We start from the raw sequence: 15,369 nt of genomic DNA, 5'->3' as shown, positions 1-15,369 counted from the left end.
TCCAAAGCAAAGTCTTTCTTATAATAATTATATGATAAATTCATGTGAAATAAACTTAAATTCTGTCTAAAAAAAGGGAGAGGCGGTAGAGTGAAAACGATTAATTCTCGCTCCTTTTTATAATTTCTTCTAATGATTGAATTTGGCATTAAATAAAAGGGTTGGGGCGACTCGATATAAGAATTTTATTTATAGCATATATAAATTATATTAGTGGCAGATTTTTTTATTTTGTAATTTCTTACCTATAATACAAAAAGAAAAAGTATTGGTTTGTCTGATGGGGGGAGGGGGGAAGGCGATTGCATGTATCGCCCCTCCAACCTGATAAAACCCTTTTTCATTTTATATTTAGGCCTACTAATCATAAAATTTGAGATTAGAGTGAGGTGCGACATAATATACAAAACAAATACGTAGTCTATATTATAAAGATATTCAACTTATTAGGTTCAAGAACTATGATTTCTCCTTAAAGTAGGACCGCCCCCCCCCCACTCAAAGGGTTTAGGTGGGAAGGGCAGTAGAGGTATTCGCCCCACAGGGAAACAACATAATATAAAGATCGGTTAAAATATCAATAACAAGTTTTAATCATATAGAGATTTAATTGGTTCTGTTAGTAAGCTGTGATTTCTACAAAGAAATTGGACCGCCCCCCCCACTCGAAAGTTTAATGGGGGGGGGGGGGGGATTAATGCCATCGCCCCCTCCCGACCCCACCAAATCGACCAGCATGCTAGGGGGGGGGGGCGAAATAATCTAAAAATAGGTTGAAATATAAATAATTAGTATTTATTATTAACATAAGTAATAAATTCGTATACAAATTGTGTAAATTCTATACTAAAATTCGTCCGCCCCCCCCTCCTTCGGGGGGGGGGGGTCGGCCGAGTGGGGGGGGGGGGCGATCGCCCCTACCGCCCCCCCCCCTGGATCCGCCAGTGCCTTTAGCCTACCTCGTATAGCTTCTATTTGTTTTGTTGGTCATATTTATACTAATTCTCTCTCTCTCTCTCTCTCTCTCTTTCACTCTCGGTCTTAACTACGCTCGCTCACTCATCTTCCTCCTTATAACTTAGTCACTTCCTTTCTATTTCCGACACACCCACCTAGCCTTGCATTTTACTCACTCTTTTCCCCCTCATCTTTCCTCAGTTGGACTTCTAACCTTCCTCCTGTCACCCATTTCTCTCACCCGTCCCCCTAACCTCTTTTATTTCTCCTTTCCTAACATAAGAACTTTGTTTTCGTGCCCCCCTCTCCCCCAAGTCTTGTTTTAAAAAACAGCGCATTTTGTATTTTGAAAAATTATTTTATTTTTATTTTCAACGGGTTTACATTCAATATTTTATTTTCAATTTAAAAGGGTTTGCATTCTGAAGACCTAAAGTAGCCGATGCACTTATTTTGATCACTCTACTTGCGATTGTGACATATAGGATTTTCAATAGCGCTAAATATGACAGACGGCGGACAGACTTCACAAAACCAATAGAGCTTTCTACAAAAATGCACAATATCGATCTAGCCTTTCTGTAAAATGTTTTTTATTCATTGCATTTAGTCCCGCGCCAAAGTCGAAAGCTCTTAAAGTATTCTCTAGGCCCTACATTTCAAACTCATTAGACATCTACATTGATGGAAGATAAGATAAAAAAAATCCTTAAAAGTTGTTCTTTTTAAAAATAAATAATTATAGATTTCTAGATCTAGATAGATCTATATAGTCTAGTATGCTGTTATTTATATTTGTACGAGGCTATAAATATTATTATATTTTCTTTTAGTAAGCTGAATTTTTTAATGCATATTTGTTTATAAAAGCTAGATCTAGATCCAGATTTATTGACAAAAAGGCATAATTTTCTGTATTTTCTTAGAATGAGCTGGTTTGGTTTGTGTTTCATTGACCTCCTGGCTACACAATGCCACTCACGCACACATCACTTTGGGTCGTGTTGACTCACCCATCCTTGGGTAGTGCACTTAAACATGGTTGGTGCTTAATCCTCATGGTTTAAGTTTAAGGGTAAATGTCTATTTTTGTGTGTGTGTGTATTTTTACCAGACCCTTTTTCCACTAAAGTTATAGTTATATCAGCAATAATTGCCAATAATTAAAAAGTAATTCTAGATATAGATCTAATTCTAGATCTAATAAATTAGCATATACCTATATTATAAATACTATAATCCCCTATTTTGCCCTATCCTATAATTACTTAATATTAGATAATTAGTATACTAAGACTAAGTATACTAGATCTATATAAGTATATTTAGATCTAGAATATTTAATATTAGAAATATTAAATATTACTATGTATTAGTAGTATTACTATTGATAATTAATAGTATTACAATAGATTTAGATCATTAAATATGATTAATTAGAGATATAAAAATATATTTTATATATTATTATTATTATTATATTTAATCTTAAATTTAAATCTAGCCTCTTGTAAACTGTAAAGTGACTAAAGTTTAGACTAAAGTCTAGTAGTTAGTAGTAGTACTAGATCTATCATCTATTGACTATACTATAATAATTATTAAATAATAATATTAATAATAATAGATTTAGAGTCTAGTCTAGTCTATATTAACTATAATAGTATAAATAGTATAATAGACTAGATCTACTCTATTATTATTGAACTAGTAGGTAGATCTAGTAGATCTAGTAAGTGGTGTAGTTGTAGTAGTTTGTAAAGTAGATCTAGATCTAGGTCTAGATACCAGATAGCAGATAGTCTAGTCCTAGAATCTAGTTCTGATTGTAGTGTAGACACTCACACTGTATCACTGTATAGATTTAATAGATCTAGACTAGATATACTCTATTATATATTTATTATTTATACTTTTAATAAAGACAAAGTAGATCCAGAATCTAGATATATCAATATATCTAGTCTACCTAATTTAAGTATCATATAAAAAATATATAGATATAGATCTAGTATCTTCTAGATCTAGTACTATAGACTAAAATTTAGTAAAATGATTGTTTAAATTAGAATCTAGATCTAGAATTTAGTATAATTATAGTAGGCCTAATCTAGAATCTAGGCTATCAAATCTAGATCTATAACTGTAAAAGTATAATCATCATAATGTCTATACTATATATATATATGGATTATAGTTTTTTTTATAGACAGATCTAGGTAATATTAATCATAGACTAGTAGAATGTCTAGATATTATAATAATATATACTAATTTCTAGATCTATATTAGTAGGTACTTCGATAAACTGACCTAGATCCATTTTTTTTTCTCCCAAAAAATGGCTGAAAAGTGTGTCAGCACATTTTACCCTTTTTTTAGGGGTGGTCATTTCCATCAAAGTTTTAGCATATTGTATTTGATATGAGGACTAATTATGATTACTTTTTGTAAATATAAGATTTCAGAGATCATTTTTATTTGCTTTTGAAGCCAATCTGTTAAATTTTTCTTAACAAAAGTTTATGTGGAAGTTGACATTTTTACAACTTTTTTCCTATAAAAGTTACAACAATGCTGTTTGCTACAATAATTTATCATATTAAGAAATGTGTATATTTCAAATTTCATTAAATTCTCTTGGCGCACTTTAAAGATATTTGATATTAAAATTAACAAAGACAAAGAAGGGTAAAATTTTCTTTTTTAAATAAAATAAAAGTGTTTATGGTTACAACAATCTCACTAATTCTATTGAATTTAGCATGTTAATATATATATGTGTGCTAAGTTTTAACTTTGTAGCTTGGCGCACTCTTTAGATATTAATTTTCAAAGTTGATGGTTAAAATCTATTTTTAGTAACAACCAACACTGTGATTTACTGGAAATGGTCAATTTCTGTCTATCACAAGCTATTTTTAGAAGCACACATAGGAATTTTTCATTTAGATTAACTTTTATAGTGTTTGAATGCTAGATTATGGAGAGGGAATGTGTCTTTATTATAATGACTTTGTAATCTGCAAATTTTAAAGTAAAAGTTTAATTACTTTAAAAAATAATATTAAATATTACAATTTTTTTTCATATTTTTAGCTCAGCGAACTAATAATTAATTTTTTTTTCTGTGTGTTTTTTTCTATTAATATACATGTAAATTAATAGTTAATAAATGAGTACATTATATTTTTAAAATGATGAGCTATTATTGCACAAAAATTCAAGTAAAAAATCTTTTAATAACTTCTAAAGAAATCGCAGGGTTTCTTTTTTATTTTTTTGTCCGAAGCAAGAAATTTTTCATTTACAATCTAATTTTTAAAGCATTTAAATTAAGGCATTTTAAAATGATTAATTGCCAGTGCTCTACAAAAGGTTAAAAACTGTTTTTTTATGAAGTTTATGAAACTTATAGTCATTAAATTTTACATACATATATTAAACATAAATGAATAACAGCACCAGGGACCAAGTTTTTAAGAGAGAAAGTAGTGAATTAAAATGCTACGAAAATAAGGGACTGCGCCGACCGAGGCTCGAACCTGTGACACTGGATTCGACACCACCGCCTAGCGATAACGCACCAAGCGAAACTAGCCTCTAGACCATCGGAATGTCAAAAAAACATTCTTCTGATCCAGAGTCATTTCGCCCGTATGCAAATTACCACCCCAGTGGTCAAAGGTCACAAGCTCCAGCTAGCCCCTCCCCCACCCTCGCAGCATCCGTTCACCAACAACTTTGATAGAGCCGACACAGACAGCCGTTAGGCATGTATTAGACAAACGATGGCTCTATCTAATTGTTTATCTCTCACAAAGACAAGTGGACAACATAAACACATTACATATAGAAGCTTCAGTGGGTACGAGCAATAATGCTGTAATCGTAAATGTAAACATAGAGTTGAAGCTAGGTGCTGAAACAAATGATACATACATATATTAAACATAAATGAATAACAGCACCAGGGACCAAGTTTTTAAGAGAGAAAGTAGTGAATTAAAATGCTACGAAAATAAGGGACTGCGCCGACCGAGGCTCGAACCTGTGACACTGGATTCGACACCACCGCCTAGCGATAACCCACCAAGCGAAACTAGAGCTGACACAGACAGCCGTTAGGCATGTATTAGACAAACGAGCTGGAGCTTGTGACCTTTGACCACTGGGGTGGTAATTTGCATACGGGCGAAATGACTCTGGATCAGAAGAATGTTTTTTTGACATTCCGATGGTCTAGAGGCTAGTTTCGCTTGGTGCGTTATCGCTAGGCGGTGGTGTCGAATCCAGTGTCACAGGTTCGAGCCTCGGTCGGCGCAGTCCCTTATTTTCGTAGCATTTTAATTCACTACTTTCTCTCTTAAAAACTTGGTCCCTGGTGCTGTTATTCATTTATGTTTAATATATGTATGTATCATTTGCCTCATTAAATTTTAGGAAATATTTTTCTGCGCAGTGCTATTTTCATTTATAATTTATAAGAATTATCTATCCGATGCATATAAATAGCTATTTAAATACATTAGAATTATAATTAAACAAAATAAAACACAATACAGATCTCTGATTTGTTTTATTTGTGATTTTTGGGCTCATATGATGACAAAATCACATATATTTTTATTTTTTGTCGAAGGCTTTTTTATATATTAATTAACTTTTTTTCAAAGATTTTATTGCTTGGTCTTATTTTTTTAATTTATTTTAACAGAATACTGGTTAATGTAAAAGAGTGTGAAGTTTCAACCCCATATCTTTAAGACTTTTTATAATACAGTTAATTTAAGTTCAACTGTCAGTTGTTTCGGTCACAGATTTTATTTTTTTTTACAAAGGCTAAAGAAGGCTGATTTTTGGCCACTAAAAATTTAATAACTTCCCTCACAATTAACTCAGCAATATAAAATTGGTATCATTGGAAAGCATTTCTCAAGCTCTATCTAACTAAATAGGTTCCATTGCATTGTGATCATTTTGAAATTTTTATCGAAGTACCTAATATTAGACATTAGATTATAGATTAGTACATTCATTTGTAATTGTATAATAATTGTATTGAAATATATATATATTATTATATATATATGCATCAACTATTGTAACTGTATATAGAGTTACAATATAGTATATATTAATGTCAATCAATCATAGTTACAAAAAGTTAATAAACTTAATATGAATTATTGTGAGAAAATGTGTATTTGAATTTACTGTATTGCCTAGATTTTTAAAAAATCTAGGACTAGACTAAATTGTTAAAGTTTAAAAAGGCTAGATCATCTTGTTACTAGACTAGATTCTAGATCTAGATACTCTGCCTATAGTGACTATATAGTATATAGTGAATATAATCTAGTTATTTGTTATTTATAGAGTCTAGTATAGTTTATTAGTTACCAATAATATTATATATTGTAATACATTGAGAGACGAGGTCTAGTGTCTAGTACTAGGTCTAAGTCTATTATAGACATGGTATAGTTAATACAGAAAGTCATGGGTGTAGCCAGGGAGGGCTTTTGCTGTTTAATAGCAGAATAATGCACTGTAGATAGCTCAGAATATGCATTTTTTTTGTTTTAAATACTGGAAATAGTGCTTGGCAGACCCCCTGGCTGGCAAGGGTTGGGTGTCTACAGTCTTTCTACTAACTCAAGTAAGAATCTATTCTAGGGTACAATAAACGTCTTCCTAAAGAATGAAGGGTCGGAATGTAATAAAGATTAATTATATGTATATACACACACACACACACAGATATATATATAAAAGGCCAGAGGGGAGAACCCACCCCAAAAAAAAATCCTGGCTACGCCCATGCAGACAGTAGTGAGTTATGTAACTGAAGGCAAAATGATAAATTACTGTTTGAAAAAGGCTTTAATAGTTTTATTTGATTATTCAGTTTCCTATAAATATTAATTTTATTTGTAGTAGTCATACCACATTGGCCTGATATTAGTATTTTTTTTTAATGAGCTGTCATACTTGCTACTTATATTTTAAACAAAATGTTTACCTTTTTTTTTAAAAAGTGAAAAAATCTATTTAGTGTGCATATAAGTCAAATATAATTTTAAACAACAATAAATAAGTAGTTTTCACATTATACATGTCAAGCGCAAAGCTCATCATAGCATCGAAAACTCTAAACTAAAGGGAAAAGTTTCTTTGTTGAAGCTTTGAATGAGATATTGTCCCTTTACAAAGCAATTAAATCAATTAGATCAGTGATGCTCAAAATATGGCCCGCGGGCCGGATCCCATGGTTCCATCCAGCCCGCCGAATGTCGGTACAAAGAGTAGACACCCCCATCGAAAAATAAAAGGTTTACTTATGTATCTTTACCTATGTTAGGGCCCTCAATTTTTCTTTAATTGATTGGCACCATGACCTTTAACATTAGTGTGTTTATGAAATGTGAATCTACCACGAAAAAGAGAAAGGATCTTAACATTTTTTTGAGGAGCATGATAATAAGCCAACATATTTGATGTGTAAAGAAAGTGTGGCTGTTTCAAAAAAAGAACAACAAATGAACGTCATTATGAAACAAATATGACGTCATTCTTGGTTTGAGCCGCGAATAAAAAGATTGTTAAACTACGTCTAGAGATCGGAGGATCGATGGAAATATTTACAAAAAAGCAACAAGAAAATGAGTCGGCGTCAAAGCTAGTTACAATGTTGCTTTTATTTTAAGTACAGAAATTAAGCCAAATAACTTCAGATAGCCAAATCCTTAATGTAAGTACTTGCTCCACGGGTTTCTAATCTAATAGGTTCAAATTCAGGTCAATTTCATTTCGTTGTTGTTTTTTTTTGTGTACATTTTTGTTCATGTGGCCCGCAACAGGAGTGTCAGAAATTAAAATGGCCCACAGGTCAAATTAGGTTGAGCATCACTGAATTAGATAATCATTCAATAACATCAGTTAGGCGCCAAGCTCACATTTAACTATATCTTCATAACTATCAGTTCATTGTATACATATATAAATGTATTAATAATAACATTAATAAATCTCAGTATAAATTGGTATCAAGTCGTTAGTATAACTATCAATACAACAGTATCTGCAACATTTTCTACACGCATGCTTCTAATCTTTTTGTATTGACGGAGATAGGTTTGTAGTTGTTGATAGTTTGTAGTTCTTAGTTTCTGATATTCTTTCTGAAAATATTGAAACCTTCCTTTTTACCTGCCTGGGAAAGGGGGGGGGGGCTGATTTTGAGCTTGTTCTACCCAAACTGTCTTTGTAACTTTGTGAATGATTATTATTATTTTTTTTATTAATTTTGTTTCTTTTGCTGTCACTTGTTCAGATCATGCATCATTTTAAAGAAACATATTTTCAGTAAGATAGGCCAAATATTTTACATAATTAAGCCATAAAAAGCAATAGCTATCATGGATCAAATATCTTCATCTCACTTATTGATGGTGATACACACATCAAATTTGGCAAGGCTACTGCTTAGTGGTCAGACCAAATGATAAATATTTGGACACAGCTTAAATATAACCATAGTTCTAGCCCTGCGTACTTATCAATCATATTTTTTTGTAACAGTGAATCAAAGACAACATAAATCTTAGCTTGTCAATTTTGTATCTGAGATGCTTGGGTGTTAAATAGCTGGTAATGTCATAAATTCAGAAGTGTTGCCAATATAGATTGACAATATTGATACCATTTTAGACTACACACTGGGTTCAAGCTAAATTAATTACCATAAATATAATTGTTGAATTAAAATCCAGGCTTTCTTGTTTGTTATTCTAAAACCTTACCTTCTTCATTGTTTTTTCATTTCTAACGATGCAGTTATAATGTAAAGAAATCCTGGGAAATCAGTGTCATTTACAAACAAATAATTTCAGTACTAAATACTTCAGTACATGTCCACCCTAAGCCTCATAGTTAAACTTTTTTTTTTTACCTGCACTTTTTATTAAATGAAATAGTGTGTTGTGAATGCCAGGAGATAGATTTTTGAAGTTCAGAATGTCATGGGCACTGATGGGAAACGTACAGATTCCCCCCAGACCCCTAGCTAAAGTTTTGAGAACCACTGGATTAGAGCAAGTATTTGGCATGTAATTTACTTCATTACTTACCTAATCCAAACCCCTTAAAGATTTGTAGAAATCTTCAGAGAAATACTGCTATAATCTGGAAGTTAAAGGAACGTGGTGTAGTTTGTTATCAATGCTAACATTTAAAACTAAAATGTGTCTAATTTAAGATGTTGGCTAATAAAAAAAAAAAGGTATTAATCTGAAAAAAATTTTTTTTTTTTTTTTTTTTTTGCTGATATTAAGAAAGTTGTTTCTGGAATTCTCACTTAACAGTCACCATTAAATGAGTTTTGATTGCTTTACAAAGTATATGGATATGCACAATGGCTATTCTTATGCTAGCATAGTGCTGTGAAGAGGGTGCTAAGAATTAAAAACAGGATGGTTAGACTTAAATGGTATTAGTAATACTATTCAGTATCAAATCAGTTGACTGAAAAATCAATACATTGAACAAATTGTTCTTGTTCCCTGTCTTGGTAACTTGTGCTGTATAGGTGTGTGTCTTTGTAGCTTGTGCTGTATAGGTGTAATCTTTTCTTGTTGAAGTATTTAACACATGGGATACAAACTTGTAGGTTTACATTAACAATTAACAATGAAGACACTCATAACATCATTTTTTTTATTTTAAAGGAAGAAATAAATGAAATAAAATGTACTAGCATTCTTTGAAAGATTTCATTTATAGTTGAGAAAAATATACAAGTATTCTTTGAAGAAAATTTAGTGTACTTTCAATTTGATGATGTACTTTGAATCACCTTATCACCTTCACCTATCGTATAGACTGTTGAACTGCTGGGGCCCCACACAAGATCTGCTGACTGTCTTTCTTCACTCCTTTCTGTCTTTTGCCTTGACAGAATTTGTTTGAATGACAGGCCTGTTCATTATTTTATGTTGCCTCTTCTTCTTTAAGTGGTGCAAGTATTTTCAGAGACTCTGTTTTTTAATTTTAATTGTTTGTCCAACAGAACTACAGTATTATTGTGACACATTACTGGTGGATTCATTTGACGCCATATATAATTAAATGTGACTTTCAGAATCAGGGCTAACTAAAAGTACACATATTTTCACTTAAAATAGATTTTTTTTTTAAGACAAATTAAAAAATTTCAAGCATCACCTTTTGAAATATCCACCTTAAACCTGGATATGATTTGTTTTATAAGTTTGTGTTATGAATTTTTTTTTTCAATTGTTCAGCACCATGATACTTTAAATAGATAAAAAAATGGGAGTGCCATTAAGTTTACTTTAATTTTTTTGTTTTGTTTTAACATCTTCAGTTGAATTTGCAACCAACTATATGCAATTTACACATGATTAGATGCATTGACAAATTCAATTAAGCTTATAAATCAGTGTGGTCATGTAGCATCTGTCTGAAGAAAATTTTACAACAAAATTATATGAGACGATTCTAGCAACAAAATCTGGCCAAAATATTAAAAAAAAAAGGTTAATGTTGTTGCTCCAGTGGAGGGAATTGAATATATTTATCAATTAATATTAATTTAGTCTATCAATTGTTAATTTTGCTTCAATAGTTTTAATTAAAATTAGTTGTTGATTTTTTCATAGTAAAATAAAAATAAAACCTTTTGGTTATGATGTTTTTATAATGAGTTTAATGATCAAGAAGTAAACAGTTTACTAATTTCTCATTAAAATTTAGGCTTTGATAAGTGTTGTTAAGTATAAGTTGTTGTTTTTTTGGTCATAAAGTATATGATTTGTGTATTATATGTTTTTTAGTGTCTTAAAGTGTATGTTTTGTTGAGTCTTAAAAGTATACGTTTTATTAAGATTTGGTTTGTTTAGATCCACACTATGTCTTGTTTAGAAATATGATAGATCAGCTGAATGTTGTGAAGTACTCTGAAGTTCCTTTAAACAATGCATGTTTGTCTCTAATGTGCATAGATTGCACATGTGATATTGATTAACCTGCCGCCTACACTTTTGTGATGAAGGTTGAGTAAGTCTCAAGAAAGTTTCAGGGGAAGAAATGCTGGCAGGAAACAGTAACCGTTGTCTGGCATATTGTGTCTGTACAGAACTTTGGTCTCACAACTTGTCAGATCTGAACAATTCATTGTTCCAGAAATATGGCTTTCTGCTCAATCAGTAGCATCTGTGTGATTTTTGTTTTTTTATTTTGTTCATTGAGTAGCCATTCATGGCAATCTGCTGGCTTTTAACATGCAAACTTTGGAGTGGTAAGGTCTAGAACTATTGACAAGTTGGTCTTCAGTTTCTTTGTGTTGATATTCATCTTGCAATTGTGGAGCTATTGTGTCTGTTGCTTTTAATGTTATCTTTTATATTTTATGTTTCCAAATATTGGAAAACAGTTGATAAAGTATAAAATGTTAAACAATCTAGTAATTTTAACAATGTATGATTTTGTGCTATACTGAGATCTGTTGATAAAATCTAACACATGCTTTTGTGTTATACTGATGTCTGTTGATATAGTCTAATACATGATTTTGTGTTATACTGAGGTCTACCGTCTGTTGATGTAGTCTAACAACACATGATTTTGTATTACCCTGGGATCTCAAATTGTACTTTGAAGCTGAGTTTCTTTTGTTAATGTGTGCTGCCATCTTTGTCTTTGATAAATAAGAAGAGCAGCTTTGTCTGTTTTGGCTGTATATAAGTCATTTGCTTGTTTAGTTTGCATTCATTTTTGTGACTTTTGGGAAATTTAGGGTCTATTACTCTTAACTGCTTGATTGCAAGTGATGTTGAGTGAGTCATACATCCTGGTGTGAATCCCATTATAAACACTCTTAGTCTCATTGTCATGTAATAACTTATTGCTAGATTGTCCACCCATTTGTTAATGACCTTTGAACTTAATTTAATGAAGTATATTGTTGCTTTATCAAGTGTTATAATAATAATTAATCCTAAGTGTCAATAGCTAGTTGTTGGTGCCTTGCTTCCTGGTCATGTTTTGGTGACATTGTATCACCATAGTGTACTGAGTTACAAACTAAATGGGAGAAGCATCACTAAGGTCAAGGGTTTTCTGGACTATTTTACTGGATACCAGGCTCTCACAGTTGATAGACTTAATAAAAAAAATCTCTACACCTCACAGCTAATTGACTTAATAGAAATACTCTACAGCAGGCTGTCACAGCTGATAGACTTATAATACAAATATTGGTTTTAGTCATTACACTCAGTAAATAATTGATTAGCTGGGATTGGAAAACAAATAGTTTTGACATTCACCTGGCATCAGTTTGTCAAGTGTTTGATCTATGAGACATGCTGCATTGGATGGCTATTGACTTTGGCCATTAGACTAGTATCTAGGCACAATGTTTTAATGAGATGTTCACTTGTGTTGATGAGGACTTGATAAACTGTGGAACTTTTCTTGTACTAATGTAAGGATAAGTGTAATGTGTTTTTTTTTGTTTGTTTGATGTATAGATAGATGTAATGTGTTTTTTTTAGCTGATGTATAGATAGATATAATGTGTTTTTTTAGCTAATGTATAGATAGATGTAATGTGTTTTTTTAAACTGATGTATAGATAGATGTAAAGTGGTTTCTTTTTAGCAGATGTACAGATAGATGTAATGTTTTTTTTTTAGCTGATGTATAGATAGATGTAATGTGTTTTTTTTAGCTGATGTATAGATAGATGTAATGTGTTTTTTTAAGCTGATGCATAGATGTAATGTGTTTTTTTTTAGCTGATGTATAGATAGATGTAATGTGTTTTTTAGCTGATGTATAGATAGATGTAATGTGTTTTTTTAGCTGATGTATAGATAGATGTGATGTGTTTTTTTAGCTGATGTATAGATAGATGTAATGTTTTTTTATCTGATGTATAGATAGATGTAATGTGTTTTTTGGTTTGATGTATAGATAGATGTAATGTATTTTTTTAGCTGATGTATAGATAGATGTAATGTGTTTTTTTAGCTAATGTATAGATAGATGTAATGTGTTTTTTTTAAGCTAATGTATAGATAGATGTAATGTGTTTGTTTTAGCTGATGTATAGATAGATGTAATGTGTTTTTTTAGCTGATCTAACCCTAACCCAATGTTTAGAGAGTTAACCTGTTTGTTTGTCTCTTGCTTCCAGGATGGACAATGATCACTACAGAGGTGACAGTGAAGTAGAGGCAGACAGTGACCATGAAGATGGTGGATATCACTTTCATACGGTAACTTTCTTACACATAGAGCATAAGACTCACTGCATGTGCAAGAGTTAACAATAATAAATATTACATAAAGTGAACTGGGCAGTTCTTGTCACTTTATTGACATCTCACAAAAAAAAGTATGCGATCCTTTTATTTCTTTTGCTTCATTTATTTGCACTTTATGGAAACAAAATTCTAAAATGAAAAACTTTTATTTAAAGGCTAAGCATATATTAAGAAAGTGTTTAATTTTATTTTTTAATGTACAAATTCTAGATTTTTTTACAATAATTTGCTCCATTACACTTTTTGTCTTGAAATTTGTATGTAACCCTTTGCATTATCATTTTATCTTTTAATGGGTGAGATTACTGCAGAGAAATGGCCTTGGGGTGTATCAGGATGATTTAGGGACATCAAATTTGAAGTTACACATTGAACTTTGATCTAGATCTGTGTGTTTTACTAAGTGGCTGTTACTGCTAGTTCATTATCCTTTTGGATAGAGTTTAGGACTAGTTTGAAGACCAATACCTAATCATGAAAATGTAAGAAATACATCAACAATCTTGCTGCTAGATCTATAGCAACTTAAAACAGAAAAATGTCCTAGCCTCAATTATGTACTAACTCCATTGCTACTTGTGAGTTTAAAACTGCAATATGCAAAATAACATCTCTGTGATAGAATCTGTGATCTTTTGGACGTCCTTAGAAGAATGTACACTGTACAGTATTAATTGTAAAATATTGTGCCAGTGTACACTTTATGTTTTTAAACTAAACAAACGCTCATTGCACTTTTGCTGATAAAAAAAAACCCAAGAAAATAAAAAAAATACTTAAAAGAAAACAACAAAGTTGTGCCAGGGAAGTGCTTATGAAAATAGAAAGTTTTATTATTTGTTGTTAGTGAAACTTGAAAGCTTTCTTTCTACAAAGTATAAAGGAACTAATTCAGTTTATACCACCCCATCAGTCAAGAAATTGTTTTTTATTTTTTCAAATTCAAACAAAATAATTAATCACATTATTTCTTGTTTTATCAGCTAAAATAAATAATTGTGCAAAATTTCAGCTAGATCTGAAATGGGGTGTGTGAGAAATTACTGTGTACAAACTTTTAACCAGAGAGAGTTGATATAAGCTTTGTAAAAATATGTTAAATACATTTACTATAGTTGCTATCACTTCTCCTTGTTTGTTGGCAGAGAAGTTATTTGACTTGGAACTGTCCACGAGGGCATAAGTTAAAACAAAAGTGTGTGAGCTTGTTAGAAAATTGGAGCCATTCTTTGAAAGATTCTCTCTAAGATTTGTGCAACCTTACCTCGCCTTGTTTCATTTTATGATCTAGGGGCACTTTGAACTTTTTTACATTCTTTTTTGGCTTCATGTAGACCTCGACTCTACAGCTCTGGTTTGAATAGACAACGTTGGGAATGACTATTATTGTGCATTGTTTGGCTCTACAGTAATGTTCTGTCTAGTGGGATAAACATGGGCTAGATATTTAGATGTTCTGTCTAGTGGGATGAACGTGGGCTAGATATTTAGATGTTCTGTCTAGTGGGATAAACATGGGCTAGATACAATTATTAGATATGTCTAGTGTGACACTCATGGGCTGTATATTTAGATGTTCTGTCTAGTGGGATACATATATGCTGTATAAAGCTATTAGATATGTCTAGTGTGATAAATATGGGCTTAATAAAGTTATTTAGATGTTCTATCTAGTGAAATATACATAGGCTTTATAAAGTTATCTAGATGTTCTATCAAGTGATATATACATAGGCTTTATAAAGTTATTTAGATGTTCTATCAAGTGATATATACATAGGCTTTATAAAGTTATCTAGATGTTCTATCAAGTGATATATACATAGGCTTTATAAAGTTATTTAGATGTTCTATCAAGTGATATATACATAGGCTTTATAAAGTTATCTAGGTGTTATATCTAGTGATAAATACATAGGCTTTATAAAGTTATTTAGATGTTCTATCAAGTGATATATACATAGGCTTTATAAAGTTATTTAGATGTTCTATCAAGTGATATATACATAGGCTTTATAAAGTTATTTAGATGTTCTATCAAGTGATATATACATAGGCT

The 15,369-nt window shown here is 31.3% G+C and overlaps 1 protein-coding gene across 6 annotated transcripts in view; it reads left to right on the top strand.

The window, feature by feature from the left end:
- Window positions 1–1,890: 1,890 nt before the first annotated feature.
- The window catches only part of LOC106060612 (uncharacterized), a 48,799-nt gene continuing 35,320 nt past the window's right edge, over window positions 1,891–15,369 (top strand). The window contains exons 1-2 of one of the 6 annotated variants that reach the window (XM_056039116.1): window positions 1,891–1,998; window positions 13,181–13,262. In XM_056039116.1, the coding sequence (XP_055895091.1) occupies window positions 13,182–13,262 (81 nt within the window). In that variant the 5' untranslated portion in view covers window positions 1,891–1,998; window position 13,181. Of the gene's footprint in view, window positions 2,033–7,319; window positions 7,712–11,072; window positions 11,279–11,516; window positions 12,467–13,180; window positions 13,263–15,369 lie in introns of those variants that run through there. The other 5 variants (XM_056039108.1, XM_056039099.1, XM_056039089.1 and 2 more) reach the window with 5 other exon arrangements.

Source organism: Biomphalaria glabrata, chromosome 1 (genome assembly GCF_947242115.1).
Source record: "Biomphalaria glabrata chromosome 1, xgBioGlab47.1, whole genome shotgun sequence".
NCBI classification, from domain to species: domain Eukaryota; kingdom Metazoa; phylum Mollusca; class Gastropoda; family Planorbidae; genus Biomphalaria; species Biomphalaria glabrata.
Note: the sequence above shows the minus strand (reverse complement) of the source record. Positions and strands in the feature narration are given on the sequence as shown.